Source organism: Ornithorhynchus anatinus, chromosome 14 (assembly GCF_004115215.2).
Source record: "Ornithorhynchus anatinus isolate Pmale09 chromosome 14, mOrnAna1.pri.v4, whole genome shotgun sequence".
Classification (NCBI taxonomy): Eukaryota; Metazoa; Chordata; class Mammalia; order Monotremata; family Ornithorhynchidae; genus Ornithorhynchus; species Ornithorhynchus anatinus.
Genome location: NC_041741.1, coordinates 26972036 through 26991493, shown reverse-complemented (window position 1 = coordinate 26991493; position 19458 = coordinate 26972036). Strand labels below are relative to the sequence as shown.

General features: G+C 42.2%; 1 protein-coding gene across 3 annotated transcripts in view; it reads right to left on the bottom strand.

Annotated features, from left to right (window-relative positions):
* Nucleotides 1–790: 790 nt before the first annotated feature.
* ACSS3 (acyl-CoA synthetase short chain family member 3) overlaps nucleotides 791–19458 on the bottom strand; it is a 94422-nt gene continuing 75754 nt past the window's right edge. For all 3 annotated transcript variants that reach the window (XM_029079466.2, XM_039914092.1, XM_029079465.2), the window contains exons 9-16: nucleotides 18373–18476; nucleotides 13855–13950; nucleotides 10228–10291; nucleotides 8942–9023; nucleotides 8192–8314; nucleotides 4087–4186; nucleotides 3812–3987; nucleotides 791–1236 (exon numbers count right to left, since the gene is read on the bottom strand). In XM_029079466.2, the coding sequence (XP_028935299.1) occupies nucleotides 1168–1236; nucleotides 3812–3987; nucleotides 4087–4186; nucleotides 8192–8314; nucleotides 8942–9023; nucleotides 10228–10291; nucleotides 13855–13950; nucleotides 18373–18476 (814 nt within the window). In that variant the 3' untranslated portion in view covers nucleotides 791–1167. The remainder of the gene's footprint in view (nucleotides 1237–3811; nucleotides 3988–4086; nucleotides 4187–8191; nucleotides 8315–8941; nucleotides 9024–10227; nucleotides 10292–13854; nucleotides 13951–18372; nucleotides 18477–19458) is intronic.

Here is a 19458-nt window from a genome sequence, read left to right as displayed (position 1 = left end):
TGGTAACATCAGTATCAACAGATCATATTGTCACTCGCTGCCATCACTGATAATGCTTTTCACATTAGGACATTCTTGTGCTTAGTACAGTGCTCTGCACGCAGGAAGCACACAATAAATACCGCTGATTGAGTGAATGCTTAGCTCACCTCTCTCGCTTTTTGCCCGCAGAGGAAAGCACAGGAATTCCACCAATCCTCTAAATTCTCAATCTTTTTGTTTTCTAACTGCAGTTGCTTTTTCCATTACTTTATTCCTATCTTTGTCTTTAGTGTCTCCAAAGATAGTCCTATATAGAAAGTTTGCCACTGTCACCGTGGTTCCCAGATTGGCAGGACAGTAGGAAGAAACACAAATAAATATCTCCTGGTCTATAACATCACTGGTTTTTTTCAGTTCTTGTCTATTAAAAATGTTTTTCTTTCTCCTATTTAGCTATGAAGATTTATGTTTGCTTCCCAGTGGAAATTCAATTCCTGACCTTCCATCTCGGTGTGTGCTTCATCCAATTATCTCTAAACTCAAATATATATAGGCTAAAATGTACTAGACAAATAGTGATTCAAAGTTTAAAGGAAACCTGTCTGGGCACATGATGATAACTAAAAAAAAAAAAAAAAGGCTCCTATGGATATAACTTTTATCTCTTTGTTCTGACTCATCCAATTGAAGAAAGATTGGGTGCAAAATTTTTTTAAAAGCATTACCAAGGGGCTTACCCTCAAACGATTTCTATTTAGTAATAATAGTCTAATATTGATAACACTAAAGCAACACTGAAAGCAACATGTGCAAGCTCAATAAATGTTTTTAATGATCATTATCATTATCACAGTTTTCAGAAGGAAAGCTTTCAATCCTCCCAATGACCAAAGCCCTTTAACCTGCAACTACAGGTAATGTGATTTTACCTTTTTTCAAGCAACCATACAACTAACACTTACCCATTTATGGATCACATCTGATCATAATTTTTATGGCAAAAAAGACTACTTAATATCTAAAACATTTGGGTCCAGGAATTTATAAACAGAATGCAGCAGTAGCTTTGTTCAAATAGAACTAATCTCTCCCTGTAGGTAATTTGAGAATAATTTTTTTTAAAAAAAAGCCACCTTCAGCTTCAGGACTGATTTTACAGAAAAATGTCCTCACACAATGCAGCTGTCACATCTTCTGCTTCACTGCCTCTTCTATGTGTTTAAACACATCAGGATCCTCAATGGTGGGAGATATCTGAAAGAAACAGAGGGATATTACAACTTTAGTTCACCTGCCCCTTTCTATTCCTTTGAAGTACTCTGCCTTCTTCCTACCCTCTGTCCCAGTCTCCCCTAAAACCTGAATTTGAGGCCGTCTTGATTTTCTTTTCACCAACACTACAAGAATCATTTAAGATTTCCAAAGTAAGACATTGTAGGTAAAGAGAAATGTTGTTTTCAAAAACATCATAAATAGCAGTACTTTTCATGGCACAGTGAATGATGGATAAAACATCAACATAGTCCCAGTCCTCCAATAACCACTGTGTCTTTATTAGAGGCACCTTACTACAGAGTCATTATAGGAGACAATATTAATCCAACAACACAGTATCGATCATATAAAAATACCAGAATTGGCAAACGTTCATCTAAATAATGAATAGAAGCAGCATGATGTAGCGGATAGAGTACGGGCCTGGGAATCAGAAGGCCGTGTGTGGGTTCTAATCCCAGCCCCATCCCTTGTCTACTGCATGCATTTGGGCGAGTCACTTCACTTCTCTGTGCCACAATTACCTCTTCTGTAAAATGGGGATTGAGACCCTGAGTCCCACACGGGGCAGGGACTGTGTCCAACTCGATCTGCTTGTATACACCCCAGTGCTTAGTACAGTGCTTGTCACACAGTAAGAGCTTAACAAAAACCATTATTATTACGATTACAATACATAGAATCTGGAGATTCTTTCTTGCTGAATTGTACTTTCCAAGCACTTAGTAAAGTGCTCTGCACACAGTAAGAGCTCGGTAAATATGACAATGAATGAATAAATGAGAAGCATCATGTTACTCAATGCTGTCTGCCCTGGATCTATATGCTCTGCCTGACATTACATCCAATCAGCACATCGTTCCACTTCCCCACCCCCAGCCTCGCTTCCACAACGGCTCTTCCCAATCAATGACTCGTGGCCCAGGTCTCCACTTTGGCAAGATCTTGGGAGAAGCGTCACAGAAAGGCTGGGAAACGAGGGGTCAAATAAGATAGAAAATCCCATTCAGCCACTCTCCCGCCCCCTCTCCTCCTGTCTCCCACCCCAACTCTGTGTCGCCTTTGGTGAGGAAAGGGAGAAAGGAGTGGTGATTGGATAGGCAAGTGGTGTCTCATCGCAGCTGAAACAGTGACTAAGCCCGCATGACCGTGAAAGCTGACAGGTGGCTAAGAGGAGGGCCGGGAATGGTAGGAAGGAACTCCACGTCAGGCTGACAGCAAATAGCTAATAGCGGGGCCATGGCTGAGACAAAATGAATCGCTTAACTGCTACCTGGGGCAAAGAGGCAGGGACAGGACTCAAGTAATTTGGCTTTTAAGAATATCTAATAGGGTTCTGAAATAGGGTGCTGGAAAGAGCCGCGGCACATGGCTTGAGTGTGGGCTGTACGAGGTCTAGACTGTGAGCTCACTGTCGGCAGGGAATGTGTCTGTTATAGTGTACTCTCCCAAGCTTTTAATACAGTGCTTTGCACAGAGTAAGTGCTCAATAAATACTATGTGATTATATATATATATATATATGTATATAAACTTGTGTGTGTGTATATATATATATAATATATGCACACATACATGATGATGTTGGTATTTGTTAAGCGCTTACTATGTGCAGAACACTGCTCTAAGCGCTGGGGTAGACACAGGGGAATCAGGCTGTCCCACGTGGGGCTCACAGTCTTAATCCCCATTTTACAGATGAAGTAACTGCGGCTCAGAGAAGTGAAGTGACTTGCCCACTGTCACACAGCTGACAAGTGGCATAGCTGGGATTCGAACCCATGACCTCTGACTCCAAAGCCCCCGCTCTTTCCACTGAGCCACGCTGCTTCTCTATAATAATGATAATAATGTTGGTATTTGTTAAGCGCTTACTATGTGCCGAGCACTGTTCTAAGCGCTGGGGTAGACACAGGGGAATCAGGCTGTCCCACGTGGGGCTCACAGTCTTAATCCCCATTTTACAGATGAGGGAACTGAGGCACCGAGAAGTTAAGTGACTTGCCCAAAGTCACACAGCTGGCAAGTGGCAGAGCCGGAGTTCGAACCCATGACCTCTGACTCCAAAGCCCGTGCTCTTTCCAGTGAGCCACGCAGCTTCTCATACATACATACTAAGAGTTTATATATATATATATGCACACACACACATACAACACACATAGTTCAGTGCTCTGCACACAGTAAGCGCTCAATAAATATGATTGAATGAATGCAGAACAATATTGTATATATATGTACATATAGATACACAGACGGCTATTATATATACATACATATCTAGAGAATATATATATATGTGTCTGTGTATATATATAAAATGTGTCTGTAAATGTATATATATAAAATGTGTCTGTGTATATATATATATAAATCATTTACATAGTAATAATCTGATTGCTGTATTGCACTTAATCACAAATCCATTATTGTTTAGGTAATCAGAACGGAAATCCGCTCTTACGCCAAAGTCTCTCATGCTGCTTCTAAACAGAAATTTTGCCTCCCAAGCCGATTAAAACACACCAAGCACTGAAGCTCTCGGACAACTCACCTTGTACGGCTTGCCATTTACAAGGGCGGAAAGGGTTGACCGGGGTATCTTGCCTGAACGGGTCTTCGGTAACTGCTTGACAAAAACCACACTCCGAAAAGCCGCCACGGGGCCGATAGTATGTCTCACGTGCTTTACGATTTGTTCCTGAACTTCTCTCTCTTTAGTATTTATGCCTGGTGAGAGATTACAGACTGTGAGCGGCAGAAAACCCCAAGACCCAGCCAATCATTCAAGCGTGAGCACAAGTCAACAGCACAGTGATAAGTTCTCACCTTTCCTCAAAACACACAGCGCTAGTGGAACGTGACCTTTCAAAGGATCTTCTCTGCCGACGACAGCACAGTCTGCCACAGTTCCATGGGAAAGAAGGGACTGTGATGAAAACAGGAGAAGATATAGGTATTGATTTCACTGAGTGATCTTTTTAACCGAGCTCATAAAAGAACGGACGGCAAGTGGCAGGTAAGAGTTAGCAGGTAAGTGGCAGATCTGGGCTCTAATCCCGGCTCCGCCGCCTGCCTGCTGTGTGACCTTGGGTAAGTCATTTCACTTCCTCTGTGCCTCGGTTCCCACATCTGGAAAATCAGGATTCAATACCTGTTCTCCCTCCCCCTTGGCCTGTCAGCTCCATGTGGGAAAGAGACCACGATCAACCTAATGATCATGTAAGCATAGTACGTGCTTAACAAGTACTACAGTTATTATCATTATTACTATTATCATGCCAGGAAACCTGAACACAACATATAGCTATCTTTTAGAAAAATGCTGGTGAATTTGGAATATCCTTTTGCAACAACCCAGGGCCAATAAAAACTAACCATAATGAAGACAAATTCCTTAGCTAATTTTCATAGAGAAATGTTTTTCTTCATTAAAACTTGTTTGTGAGGAAGCCTGAGATCGTGTGGAACAGTGCCAAATATACACAAATCAGGCTCAATTAAGTGCTGTCAAGATCGGGTTTACGGTAACTCAATTGTTTAGCTTTACTTGGGGGCACGAAACAAAGGAAACAATGACTTGTGCAGGCTTGCCGGGGCACACGAATTTGCTACTGTTTCTGGCGCAGAGGTGTTAGGCAGGCAAGAAACCTAGTTTTTCTCAGAGGTCCTCAAGACGACAGCAGATGTTGAGATGGCAATGCTGAGATGCTGTGGCTGCCAACAGCCACGACGGCAATTTCCTGGGCTTCCTGGCCACAGGCTGCCAAACTAAAAAAAGTCAAAAATTCCAACCTGCCGATGCCTTTTCCTCCAAACGCGAGTCTTTTAAATAGCAAAAACCTCCCCAAATCCTTTGCATTTTCCTACAAGCAGCAATGGGGAGAGGCCTCGCTGACCTGCATTCAGGTTTTGTGGAAGAATTCGTCAGGCTCAGCAGAAAATCCCAACCAAATTTGCCTGTCCCAATTGTCCCCACTGCTCTTTAGGTGCTCCCCTCAGAAAAACCCTTCTGCCTTTTGCTGGGATGCAGCATCGAACCTATCGTGGTAACTAACGTACCTCTGAGGCACTGAAATATATCTTCAACAGGTGGTCATCTGTCAGAGTATTTGAAAAATATTTTCATGTTCATTTCCAACATTTTTTTTTCCTTTACATCCCCCTAAATGATTTCTGCTTACTCCTAAATGGTTCCTGTATTCATTTAGGCAGAAAATTCATTTACTTTTAAATATACAAACTCCTGACAGTTTCAATATCAGAAGCTGCATTTCACACTACCATCTTTGACTTCATATGTTTAATAATAATAATGATAATGATGTTGGTATTTGTTAAGCGCTTACTACGTGCAGAGCACTGTTCTAAGCGCTGGGGTAGATACAGGGAAATGAGGTTGTCCCATGTGAGGCTCACAGGCTTCACTCCCATTTTACAGATGAGGGAACTGAGGCACAGAGAAGTGAAGTGACTTGCCCACAGTCACACAGTTGACAAGGTACAGAGTCGAAATTCGAACCCATGACCTCTGACTCCCAAGCCCGGGCTCTTTCCTGTTGCTGAACTGCACATTCCAAGCACTTAGTACAGTGCTCTGCACACGGTAAGCGCTCAATAAATATGATTGAATGAATGAATATGTGTCTTGAAACAGAGGTTTTATATTTGTAGAGTCTCATTAGAGAATTCATTTATTTTTTCCTTTGTAAACCTTATACGAAGGGTCCACTTTAAGTCCTTTCAATTCAATACTATGAGATCTTTAAATTGTTTTTCCAACACCTGACTCAATTTGTCATTTCCTGATTAACCCAGGCAATTTTCCACTCCTTTCCCCTCAGTTCCTATAAAGCACAGCTAAGCTTGGCCTTGACAGGATTATCCCGAAGATATTTCTGAGCTACCTACAACATCTTAATGATTCTAGGTAGCCAATTTTTCTAAGGTCAGGCTCTAAGAAGGGGTAACTGTATTTTGTGTGAGACGGGGAGGAGCAGAATAATGTTGGTATTCTGTTAAGCGCTTACTATGTGCAGGGCACTGTTCTAAGCGCTGGGGTAGATACAGGGTAATCAGGTTGTCCCACGTGGGGCTCACAGTCAATCCCCATTTTACAGATGAGGTCACTGAGGCCCAGAGAAGTGAAGTGACTTGCCCACAGTCACACAGCTGACAAGTGGCAGAGCTGGGATTCGAACCCATGACCTCTGACTCCCAAGCCCGGGCTCTTCCCACTGAGCCACGCCGCTTGCCAGAATGACAGAACAGCCACCAAACAGCACAGTCTGGAGGGGAGCGAGGGATTGGCGGAAGGGCTAAAGTGGCCTCCGATGGCACTAGAAATTACCGCCATCATCCCCTATGGTATTTATTGTGCACTTATTGTACGCAGAGGACTGTATTATAAACACTAGGGAGAGTACACTCCAACAGAGTTGGAATACATGTTCCTTCCCCAAGAGTTTACAGTCTAGAGGACGAGTTTACCTCTAGGGGAAATTACCAGAAATGAAAACTTATGTGGTGTCGCGTGGGGTTTACAGACTAAGAAACAGGGCGGTACAGGTTTTGAATCCTCATTTTACAGTTGAGAAAACTGAGGCAAAGAGAAATTGAGTGACTGCCCAAAGTCACACAGCAAGAGACTGGCAGGGCTTCAGTTACCTCATCCGTAAAATGAGGATGAAGACTCAGAACCCCACAAGGGACATGAACCGGATTAGCCTGTATTAATACATTCAGTCATATTTACTGAGAGCTTACTGTGTGCAAAGCACTGTACTAAGCACTTGGGAGAGCACAATACAACAATAAACAGACCCCAGGGCTTAGTACAGTACCTGGTACATAGTAAGCACCTAATGAATATTAACAAAAAATTAGCCCAGAGTGAGAATCAAATGGAGCTAGAATGAACCCTAGTAGATCTCAGGTCTTCGGTAAGAGATTCTTAAATTAGCATAGCTCTAACCCACACTATTTTGTCATTAGGCAAAAATCCTTGTATTCTGGGGAAATCTTTACTTTTGGTTTAAGTGCATTTTCATGACATTAAAGAAATATTAGAATTGGTTTCAAATTCCCTTAAGCCCAAGCGGCAGAGTAAAGTAAATACAGCTAAAAATCTTACTGTTGAATTTTATCAAAGAGGAATCATTTTAAAATATGATAAATAACCATAATATGGAACCTACAAACTGGTCAATGAAATGCCTTCTTTTACCAGAATATGATTAGACTGGCCTTTATATTGAAAAAAAACAACCTAAGTCTATAGAATAATTAGTTTTTCAATGAGGTATGAAGGAAAATAAATATGCCTATCATTTAATATTATATTTCCCGAACATCTTACTGGCCTCCCTGAAGAGTTAATTGCACCACCTTTAACATTATTCGCCATTTAAACAGCACTTCATCCTGTGCACTTTAATAGCTCTAAAGGGATTTATTACCTGTGTTTACAGAGTAAATTTCAACTAATAAGCTTCCCAAATTTAATGAAAAGCTAAAATCCCTTAATACCAATGGAATGTTCATGGCTTAAATATCAAAAATAAACATGCTTAATCCAAGCATAGCTTAAAAGAATGAAAAAAACCCACATTTTTTGTTCTACATTTGTTTATCTGCCAGACTCGGCACACAAAAAGGGCAAAGGGCAAAAGAATATTCACGAGATGGACTGGCATGACAATAAGGATCTCCTCTCCACCCACCTAAAAAGGGGTGTGATGTGATCATTTATGCCTGCCATTTTTCACTCTACATGCGTATTTCATTAAAAATATTTCATTTCATGACTTTGGTTTTAAGAAGTAGATTCTTTTAAAAAATAATCAAGTACCACTAAACTAAGATACGCTGTCTCCGGTCATTTATCCCTTTCATGCTTTTTTTCCCCATTTCAACTAATAACCAAGATTAATACCTCCTCAATGGCACCAGCTGAAATCCTGTGACCTGCAACATTGATCACGTCATCAACACGAGACATAACATACAGATAGCCATCTTTATCCATGTAACCAGCATCCATGGTATCATAGTATCCCTAAAACAGCAGAAGGAGGGTATGAAGTTAAATGTCTTATTTTTAAACACTGGTGAGAATCTTATGTGAAAGATAGATAATTTTCTAAACTTTCCATATTACTCTACCGTAAAGCAGGCTTTGGTTTCAGAGCTTCCCCAGTGTAAATCACCCAGCCCCATTTTATGTGCAGTCATTAGTAGAAATTCCTTCCCCACTCCTTTCTCCCTTATCCCTTTCCTTACCACACCATCGCTTGCTCCTGGTGGCTTTCCCATCCTTCTTCCCTGCACCACAAATTCACCTATCCTCTCCTGTTTCTCTCTGGTTCTCATACCACTCCCTTTGGGCTGCATGGTGACTTACAGAAACAACTACCGCAATTATCATTATGATGATTATGGGACATTCTAAAAATATTTAAGATAGATTGGTAGATCATTTCCCCCCTAACAGGTGTAGGCATATCACTGAGAAATGTAGGACAAATAATACCATTTTTATAGACTGAAAAAATATTAAGACCCATAGGTGTTTTTAACCTCTAAAAAATTGCTGTCAGTCTAACAATCTTATAGGTAGAGATTATTACTAGATACCATGAGTAGTATTTAATTAGCTAAGAAGTAGACGATTTAAAGTTCTTACTGGATACTTTTGGAAATACAAATTCTTGAATCCTTCCTGATTCTTCCAGAGTCCTGAAAAGGCTCCCGGGGGAAGAGGCAACCTTACATGGAAGAGAGAGCAATCAGCAAAGGAAAATGTTGATCAGGGGAAACTGATTTGACAGTACATTGACCGGCAGGGAGGAATGAAGTATTGGCAGAGTCTGCCGGTGGAAATACTCAGGCTCTTTCAAGGCAAGGCGCTGTAACCAAAGAGGACAGAAAGACTCACGATGACATTTCATGCAAGGAAATCAGAATGCATAATAGGCTCGAAGTGAAGAGAACAAGCTGACTTGTAGAGGAAGAAGAGTGCGGAAAGGCCACGGGATAGTTGGTGCATTGACTTGAACCCAATGATCAGGTGTCTGATGTAAGGAAAAAACGGTAGGCCATTGGAGAGGCAGAAAGGGAAGCTACAGGTAGAAGCCCTTCAAACCCACCAAGAAGCTCTCTGAAATGAACTGACATTGACTGTGAAAGATATTTTTCACTTTAAGAAGAGTAGACCATTCCTTACTTCAATAATGACAGATTCAGCCGTGTAAAATTCACTAACATTTCCATTTAAAGAAGTTGAAAAAAGTGCACTCATATGCACTGATGAAATACTATTTTGAAATTAGGTTTCACTCTTCGGATACTGCCAAATTAGAACTCTGGATTAATCCTTGGTTGGGGCACTTTTTAGTGGACCAGTCAGGGTCGCTCATGCCCTTCCCTATTGCAATTATGGATTTCTTCCGAGTGGAAGAATTAACTGCAAACCAATCATAAGCAGTAGTGTTGCAGCTGGACACGTGAGAGCTACCAATCAATCTTACTTATTGATTGCTTACTGTGTGCAGAGCACTGTCCGAAGCAACTGGGAGAGTGAAATATGACAGAGTTGGGAGACACATACCCTGCCCGCAGAGTTTACAGTCTAGAGGGGAGATAGACTTTAATATAAATTAAACATTTCTGGGACAACAAGATCCAATACAGCTAGTTTGAGTACTCATTCTCTGTTCTCATCCACTTCTCCAACCGCAGGTCAAGTTGGCTGGGAACAGGACTTAAATTTCAGATTTTTCTGGTTTTTATATATATATATTAACTTGGGTAGGGCCACAGCTGTGCATACGGAACGGCAGAATTTCCCAGAAGCAGTATTAGAAAAAAATATCCTCACCATCTCACATTCTATTTTTAATTTGTGACAACCATCAGTTTGAAGTCCTTAAAGTAGGCAATCTGTTAACTAGGTCTTGAAAGTTTGCTTACTTTACCACAATATTTCCTAAAGTGTCAGCCTTCACTCTTTGCATGTTATCATCCAAAATCATAACTGCAAAGCAAAATTAAAGAGAGACCAGATGAGAATCATGTAATAAGAATGGCAATAATTTTGAGATTGTTTTGAGAAAAATGAAAACTTGGAAAGTATGAATGAGGCCCTTCCAAGGAACAATAGGTGGTGGCAGGGTGAAGTATAAAAATTGGGAACTCTTCAACCTTTCCTTTCTAAACAGGGTGACTGAAGGAAGGGTGCTGATGGAAATAAAGTCTCCCCCAATGGAATAAACTTGGTATATGATGGAATGAATAAATGAACTAGAAATTTGGTAAAATTTAAAAGGCAAATTGCAAATCCTCAGTAACAATCCCATCAACTTCCTCACTTGAAAAAAAGGTTAAAAAAAACCTACCTGTAACTTGTAAATTTGAAAAATATACAGTAATCCCAGAACTAAGTATTTTCAGAAGACACCATTCCAAAGAAAATACCCTTTCCTCACGGGGTAGTCAGATATTATGCTTCTTCCCCTCTCCATTTCAGTTTTCCTTACTTTTATCTCTGTCTTTTTTTCAGTCTGTCACTTTTTCCTGGCCTTGAATTCAATCAATGGTATTTACTGGATGCTTACTGTGTGCAGAGCACTGTGCTAAGTGCTTGGGAGAGTAAAACACATTGACCTCCGTTCACTCCAAGCTCTGGTGTGGTGAAGCGCAGGCCTTGAAAACCACAGGAGTTTAGAACGCAGTGCACGAGGAAGCATGGTATGAACTACTGTTCCCCATTTCCTGAATCTTTTTGGTCCCAAAGATAACTAGGAAGTTGAAAACCTTTCTCCTTCCTTCACTGCTCAGCCCACTTCCTGCTGCTGCCATTTCAGTGGCTTTACCCATACAAGGGAGAAAACTTTTTCAGTCATCTAGTAGTCTAATCAACCAATCCATAGTATGCATTGACTATACAGGCTTTGTAGATCATTCACTCATTCAGTCAATCGTATTTATTCGGCCTTTACTGAGTGAAGAGCACTGTACTAAGCACTTAGATCAGCACACGGGAGAGTAATAGAAACGATCTGAGGTCTAGAACGACCACAGATCTTGGCTTCTTCCTCCTTCCCTCTCTGCCATCTTCAGCTGTTCACTCTCCAATGGCTTCTTTCCCACTGCCTTCAAACATGTTCACTTTTGCCCTATCCTAAAAAAAAAAACCCCTTCCTTTAACCAACAGCTCCCTATGGTAATAATCCTCTCTCTCTAAACTCCTTGAACAAGCTGGCTAGACTCGCTGCCTCCACTTCCTCTCCTCGACCCTCTCCAACCTGGCTTCCTCGCCTTTCACTCCATCAAAATGGTCCTTTCCAAAGTCACCAATATCTCCTTCTTGACAAATACAATCTTCCATCCTAAAACTCGACCTCTCAGCTTTCTTACAATATTCCCAACCACTCCCTTCTCCTGGAAACATTATCCAACTCTGGCTTCCCTGACACTGTCTTCTACTGTTTCCCTCCTATCTCTCTTGACACTCATTCTCAGTCTCTTTCACAGGCTTCTCCTCTACCTCTCACCCCTTAATTGTAGAAGTTCCTTGAGGCTCAGGTCTGTGTCCCCTTCTGTTCTCCATCTACACCCACTCTCTTGGAGAAATCATGTACTCCCAAGGCTTCAACTGTTATCTCTATGCAGGTGACTCCAAAATCTACATCTCTAGCCCTGATCAATCTCCTCCTCTGCAATCTCCTATTTCCTCCTGCCTTCACAACATCTCTACTTGGATGTCTTGACATCACCTCAAACTTAACATGTCCCAAACAGAACTCCTCAAATTCCACCCAAACCCTGTCCTCCTCCTGATTTTCCCCTCAATGTAACCAGCATCCATGGTATCATAGTATCCCTAAAACAGCAGAAGGAGGGTATGAAGTTAAATGTGTTATTTTTAAACACTGATGAGAATAATATGTGAAAGAGAGATCATTTTTTAAACTTTCCACATTACTCTACTGTAAAGCAGGTACCACTACCATCCTTCCCTGCTTCACAAGCCCCAAACCTTGGCATTGTCCTTGACTCATCTCTCTCATTCAACCCACACATTCAATCTGAACCCCATCCTGTCGGTTCAATCTCCACAACATCACTAAAATACACCTTACCCCCTCCAGCCAAACTACCACATTACTCTAAGCACCTGTCCTATCCCGCCTTATTTAGTGTATCAGGCTACTTGCTGACATCTCTGCCTCCCGTCTCTCCCCACTCCAGTCCATATTTCATTCTGCTTCCCAGATCATTTTCCTATCAAAACCATCAGTCCACATTTCCTCACTTATCAAGACCCTCTAGTAGTTGCCCATCAACCTCCACATCAAACAGAAATGCTTTACCATAAGCTTTAAAGCACTCGATCACCTTGCCCCCTCCTACCTCACCTGACTTCTCTCCCACTACAACCCGGCCCACACACTTTGCTCCTCTAATGTCAAAGTCTCATCTATCTCACCTCCTTTCCTTCACCCACATCCTGCCTTTGGCCTGGATTGCCCTCCCTTTTCCTATCCAAGAGACGATCTCTCTCCCTACCTTCAAAGGCTTATTAAAAGCTACATCTCCTCCAAAATGCCTTCCTTGACTAGGCCTTTATCTCCCCTTCTCCCATTCCCTTCTGCATCACCTTTGCACTTGGTTTTTCATCCTTTATTTACCCCTCCCCCTCAGTCTCACAGCACATATGTACATATCCATAGTTTATTTATTCCCTTTATTATCTGTCTCCTCCTTAATACTGCTAGCTTACTGTGGGGAGCGAACATGTCTACCAACTCATATCGTATTCTTCCGAGGGCTTAATAAGTAATACAGTACAGTAAGTAATCAATAACTGATTGACTGATTGATAAAAAGCTAACAGAACCATTCAAGTGGATGTAGAGAGTGGACTGAGTTAAATTAAGCACTCTCTTTAAAGTGCCTTCTTCCTCCACTTCTTGCCCTCACTTTCCATGTAATCCCTCCAGGGATGAGGAAATCGGGCAGTCGCAGAACTGTTTCTCATTTCCCCACAGCCACCAAAAAAGACACCATTTGCCCACAATAAACATAAACAGTGCTGCAGTTGATGGAATCAAAGATAGCTGTATTGGTGCGATTTAGACTATGCCTCAAACGAGAAGAGAACTATATAGAACAGAGCCCAGAGTATTTCACAATGAAATAATAATGTTGGCATTTAAGCGCTTACTATGTGCAGAGCACTGTTCTAAGCGCTGGGGTAGATACAGGGTAATCAGGTTGTCCTACGTGAGGCTCACAGTCTTAATCCCCATTTTACAGATGAGGGAACTGAGGCCCAGAGAAGTTAAGTGACTTGCCCACAGTCACACAGCTGACAAGTGGCAGAGCCGGGATTCAAACCCAAGACCTCTGACTCCCAAGCCCGAGCTCTTTCCACTGAGCCACGCTGCACGATGATGGATAATCATAGTATTTCAACCTATAAAGCTGATAATCGTGTCGGTAAACAAAGAATAACAAATGAGATTAAATTTCTAATTACTGATACTTTTTCTGCCCATTTCAAATATCTAGTTGGAATACATAATCACCGCTTACCGTTGTATCCGGGGACAGGTTTTCCAGCCTGTCCTGGGGGAGGGGTTTTAGTATTCCCCAAACCTATGCACGATGCTGTTATTGGAGATCCGGTTTCTGTTGGCAAAGAAGTGATATTGTCACGAAAAACATCTACGTTTTATCATTCAGCTTCATTCAGCTTCTCTAGTCAGCATTCTCCTCTAGACTGCAAGCTCCTTGTCTGCAGGAACTGGCCGATCCACTCTGTTGCACGGTACTCTCCCAAAGGCTTAGTACAGAGCTCAGCACAGATTAAGCAGTCGATCAATCAATCATGTTTATTGAGCAACAGAAGGATTAGGTCCTCCAATGAAGTGATCGCTGAACCTCAAACATTCAAGTTTAATAATATGAAAAATGGGATGGCAGAAATGTGTGATGAGTCAAAGGAGTTCATTCTTTCACCAAAATCTCAGATATAAAATGTAAACATACAAAATAGCACAAAGGTCAGTGGAAATGAGTAGTGTGATTCCATATCACTGATTTTATTATACAACTTATACTTATGATATATTAGATCCTATGATATACTTATGATTTCAATACAGTATATTAGCTATAACTGTATATATTATGTAATTATTTGTGAATCCTGCCTTTGAGGTTAGGTATGCTCGTTTCCTGAAAAAAATGGGTACAGAGGAAATGACAATAGCATATGAGCTGCTTTAGAGATGAGTCCTAAATTTATAACTCCTACGCTACAGAATTAATACTAAGAGGCAACAGGGGTAAGCCAAAACTGCCTAAGCGAGGAATGTGTCTATTACTCTACTGTACAGTCCCAAGCACTTACTTCAGTGTTCTGCATACAGTAAGCACTCAATAGTAGCCTGGGATCATAGTTGGTGATACCAAGTCACAGGGCTATCCGACAAAACAATTTGCAATTGTCAAGGGAGAGTGGGGGGATGTTCTCATCTGGGTCCTGGCCTAGATGGTCAAAATGGAGCCATGATCCTCCCTTCCTTAATGGGTAACGGCACTTAGAGAATAATAATAATGGTATTTGTTAAGCACTTACTATGTGCCAGGCACTGTTCTAAGCACTGGGGTAGATACAAGGTAATCAGGTTGACCCACGTGGGGCTCACAGTCTTAATCCCCATTTTACAGATGAAGCACAGAGAAAGTAAGTGACTTGCCCAAGGTCACACAGCAGACAAGTGGCGGAGCTGGGATTAGAACCCATGACCTTGGACTCCCAGCCCGTGTTCTTTCCACTACGCCATGCTGAATGATCTAGTGGAAAAAGTGTAAGGGGCTGGGAGTCAGAAGACCAGGGTTCTAATCCTGACTCTGCCAATTGTTTGCTGTGTGCCTTAGGCAAGTCACTTCCCTTCTTTAGGCCTCAGTTTCCTCATCTGAATAATGGGGATTCAATATCTGCTCTTTGTCCTATTTACCCTCTTCGCCCCACGTGGGATGGGGACGACGTCCAACTTGACTCTCTGGTATCTACTACGATGCTTGAAACGTAATAAGCACTCAACCAGTACTCCAATCATTACTTTATACCATGTGAAATTATTCGTGGAGAGTACAGTACAACAGAATGAACAGGTCCGTTCCCTGACCCTAACGAGCTGAAGCTCCACATCACTGGCAAGACAAGCCAACCAACCACAACGTCCCGGAACGAGTCGGCTCACCAGCAATGAAGCAATGCTGCCAGCATCGGTTCTGCTGGGCAGGACACGTGAGAAGACTGGATTCCAACAGGACACCTGAGAGGCGCCCGTACGGAAAACCGAGTGGGGACACGGAAAGCAAGGAGGGCAGAGTGAACTACGGAAACACAAAGTCTCAAAGGATTCAACGCCATGGTGTGATGTTGGGAGAACACTGAGTGTGACGATTAGCACAGTGCTCACCGATTGGGAGGGACACTATTCACCTGAGTAAAGGCTCTGCGAGGATCAAGATCCTGAGAAGTCACTCAAGAATGGAGGCAGGTTTGACATGGGACCAATCCATTTGCCTAGCAAGAGTCAAACATGTCTGAAAAGCAGCACGGCCTAATGGATAGAGCACAGGTCTGGGAGACAAAAGGACCTGCCATTTGCCTGCTGTGTGCCCTTGGGCAAGTCAGTACACTTCTCTAACCCTCAGTTACCTCATCTGCACAATGGACGTTAAGACTGTGAGCCCCATGTGGGATCAAAACTGTATCCAACCTGATTTGTTTGTATCCACCCCAGCATTTATCGTTATTATTATGGTATTTGTTAAGCACTTACTACGTGCCAAGCGCCGTTCTAAGAGCCGGGGTAGATACAAGGTAATTAGGCTGTCCCACGTGGGGCTCACGGTCTCAATCCCCATTTTCAAGATGAGGTAAGTGAGGCCCGGAGAAGTGCAGTGATTTACCCAAAGTCACAAAACAGACAAGTGGTGGAGCCAGGATTAGAACCCATGACCTCGTGACTCCCACGTTTTGCCACTAAGCCGTGCTGCTTCTCGTAAGCACAGTACAGTGCTTTAGTATAGTGCTTGGCATATAGCAAACGGTTAACAAATGCCACTATTATTTTGTTGGACTGTGCTCTCCCAAGTGCTTAGTACAGTGTTCCATGCACAGTAAACACTAAATACTATTGAATGATTGATTTGCTTGCAAACAATGCAGCGGGATGTGAGGATCTGGCATCAATCTTTACACCACAGTGGCACACACAGATCAGCTCTAACCACAGGTGGTGTGGAAACAAAAGATAGCCACTTACAAAAGAAACTTAAAACTTATTTGGGGCAAAATCTGGGTGTCTGATTTGAATTTTTTTTACTGCCTAAATATCTACACTCAATTCTGGGCACATCAACAGAGACAAATGAGGGAAATGCGGAGGGATTTGAAAGGCGAATTCTTGTGCCATCTTCTTTCCTGGACATTTTTGAAAATAGAAATCTCAGATTGGGAGAGTCTACTCATTTAACTCCTCAGAGGTGCATTCCATCCCAAAAGTCCATCCATTGGACTTTTGATTTATGGAGGGTTTTTTCGGTTCTTTCTGCAGCAACATGCAACTGCTGCAGTAGAGAGGGCTTAGTACAAACAGGTTATGAAAATTATACATCTCTGTGCTTAGTATTTCGTGGGCAGTAATCATCTTGAAAGCTTTCAATATTTTAAACGTAATAATACTGTAAATCTGCAAAAGACTGATTAGATTATTACTATTTTATTTATGTAAAATTGTCCGCAACTGGATTAACATTTTTAAACAGTTTTCTCCTCTCAAAGGCTAAATGCACCCTACTTGCTTTAAAGATTATTCCTTCCATTATCTGGATTCGGGGAGCTTAACTATGGACTTCATGTTCTCAAATCATTGGTAAGATTATGTGCCTTATGTTAATGGCGGCTGTTTGATTTGGGGAAAACAAAATGTTAGAAGCCAATGGCATTTTTTTTCCCTATACATGCAACTAGGTAACAGCATTTCAAACTGGGGGTAACTGAGTCCCCCGAAACAATACAAACATCAACTCCAGGGATGAAACTGAATGAAACTGATTCCATGATTATAAGCACACCACAGATTTTCCAAGTCACACGCAGTCAATTCTTCTCTGATGTGAGGATGATATATTGATAGCGAAGCAGCGTGGCTTAGGGGAAAGCGCACAGGCTTGGGAGTCAGAGGTCGTTGGTTCTAAAACCAGCTCCGCCACTTATCGGCTGTGTGACTTTGGAAAAGTCACTTTACTTATTTGTGCCTCACTTACCTCACCTTAAGGATTAAGACTGTGAACCCCACCTGGACAACCTGATTACCTTGTATCTACCCCAGCGCTTAGAAAAGTGCTTGACAAATAGTAAGTGCTTAACAAATACCTTATTATATTCTCCTGAAACCCCACAAAAAAGTAGCACGTGTACTGTGACATGTCCAATACCATGGCAGTATTGCAAAGTGGATAAAGCACGGGCCCGGGAGTCATGATGTCATGGGTTCTAATCCCGGATCAGCCACTTGTCTTCTGTGTGACCTTGGGCAAATCACTTAACTTCTCTGGGCCTCAATTAACTCATCTGTGAAATGGGGATTGAGACCGTGAGCTCCAGGTGGGACAATGACTATGTCCAAGCTGATTTGCTTGGATCCTCCCCAGCTTTTAATACAGTGCTTGGCACATAGTAAGTGCTTAATAAATACCATCATTATTTCCTCTGTACTATAAGCTCGTTGTGGGCAGGGATTGTCTCTCTTTATCGCTGTGGGGAAGTGGAATCCCCGAACATAGTTCCCTTACCATGGACAGCCAGCAAATTTGATCACCTGTCTCCCACCCTGCTGCAGAGACCTCCTACTCCATTTGGTCTACGGGAGTTTCAACTTTTTTTGATTTTTGATGCTGAAATGATTTTGTGTTGATTTCACTCTCCTGGAACTCTGACATTAGTTGTTGCCCTTCTTGATGTTGTTATTAACACCGCAAGCACTGAAGACCTGTACCAAGCAATTTAGTGATTCTACTGGAAATGTTCACCTGTTTGCCACCAGTGATCCAGGACAGGTACTTTGAAGACCTTTTTAGACCATTCCAGTGTTTCGATATCACAGCGTTCCCCAGCCAGAAATAAGGTTTTGAATCTGAAATAAAAGAGAAAACGCACTAACATTCATCCTCAAGAATGGATAGAAATTATTCTCCCCCCTCCGGATAACTTTTTAAGCCCTAGTTTATATTGCTACATGACACTATAGCACTTGGATTTTTACCCTTTATTCACCCACCCTCAGCACCCACAAGTGCTCTATTAATACGATTGATGACAATACCAACGACAAAACAACAACTTAACACAATCACAAACAATAACAGCTGGCTGAATGCTTTCAATGGCGACACCTGATTTGGCTCCTACTAAATCTGGCATTCTTGACATCCATTTTGTAAAAAATAAAGACAAACCTTCAGGTCCAAGAGGTAGATTTTAACGCTTGCTTAGAATTCATGAAAACTTCTGTATTTGATGTTGAGAAGTCCAAAGCCAGTATTTCTTTTATTATCTGGACTCTAAGCTACTACCTACTAGATTGGCAGTTCCCCGCTAGAATGAACGCTACTGTACTGTATTCTCCCCAGAGCTTAGTCTAGTGCTCTGCACACAGTAAGCACTCAAATAACATTGACTGATTGACTGGGGGTTCAATCCATTATGGCAGAAGCTGATGGTAGCTAATGATTTGGAGGGCCTCAGAACCAAAGTCTGGGACTCTCCAGAAGTGGCGAGAGCAGGTTAGACAGCCCAAGTGGTCACCTTTCCTTCATGATGGGCCCGATCACGGTAGGGTGCCCCAGCAGGTATTTTCCAGTCAGATTCAGGCAGGGAACACAATCCTCGTAATCCTGGGATCCAAGGCCCTCATCCAGCACCCACGAGCAACTCTGCTTCAACTACCAGAGTGTCAAGTCTTCCTTTCCTCTTACTCCCACTCCCTTCTGCATTGCCCTGACTTGCTCCCTTTATTCTCCGCCCCCTCGCAGCTCCACAGCACTTATGTCCCGATCTGTCATTTATTTATTTATATTATTGTCTATCTCCCCCTCTGGACTGTAAGCTCACTGTAG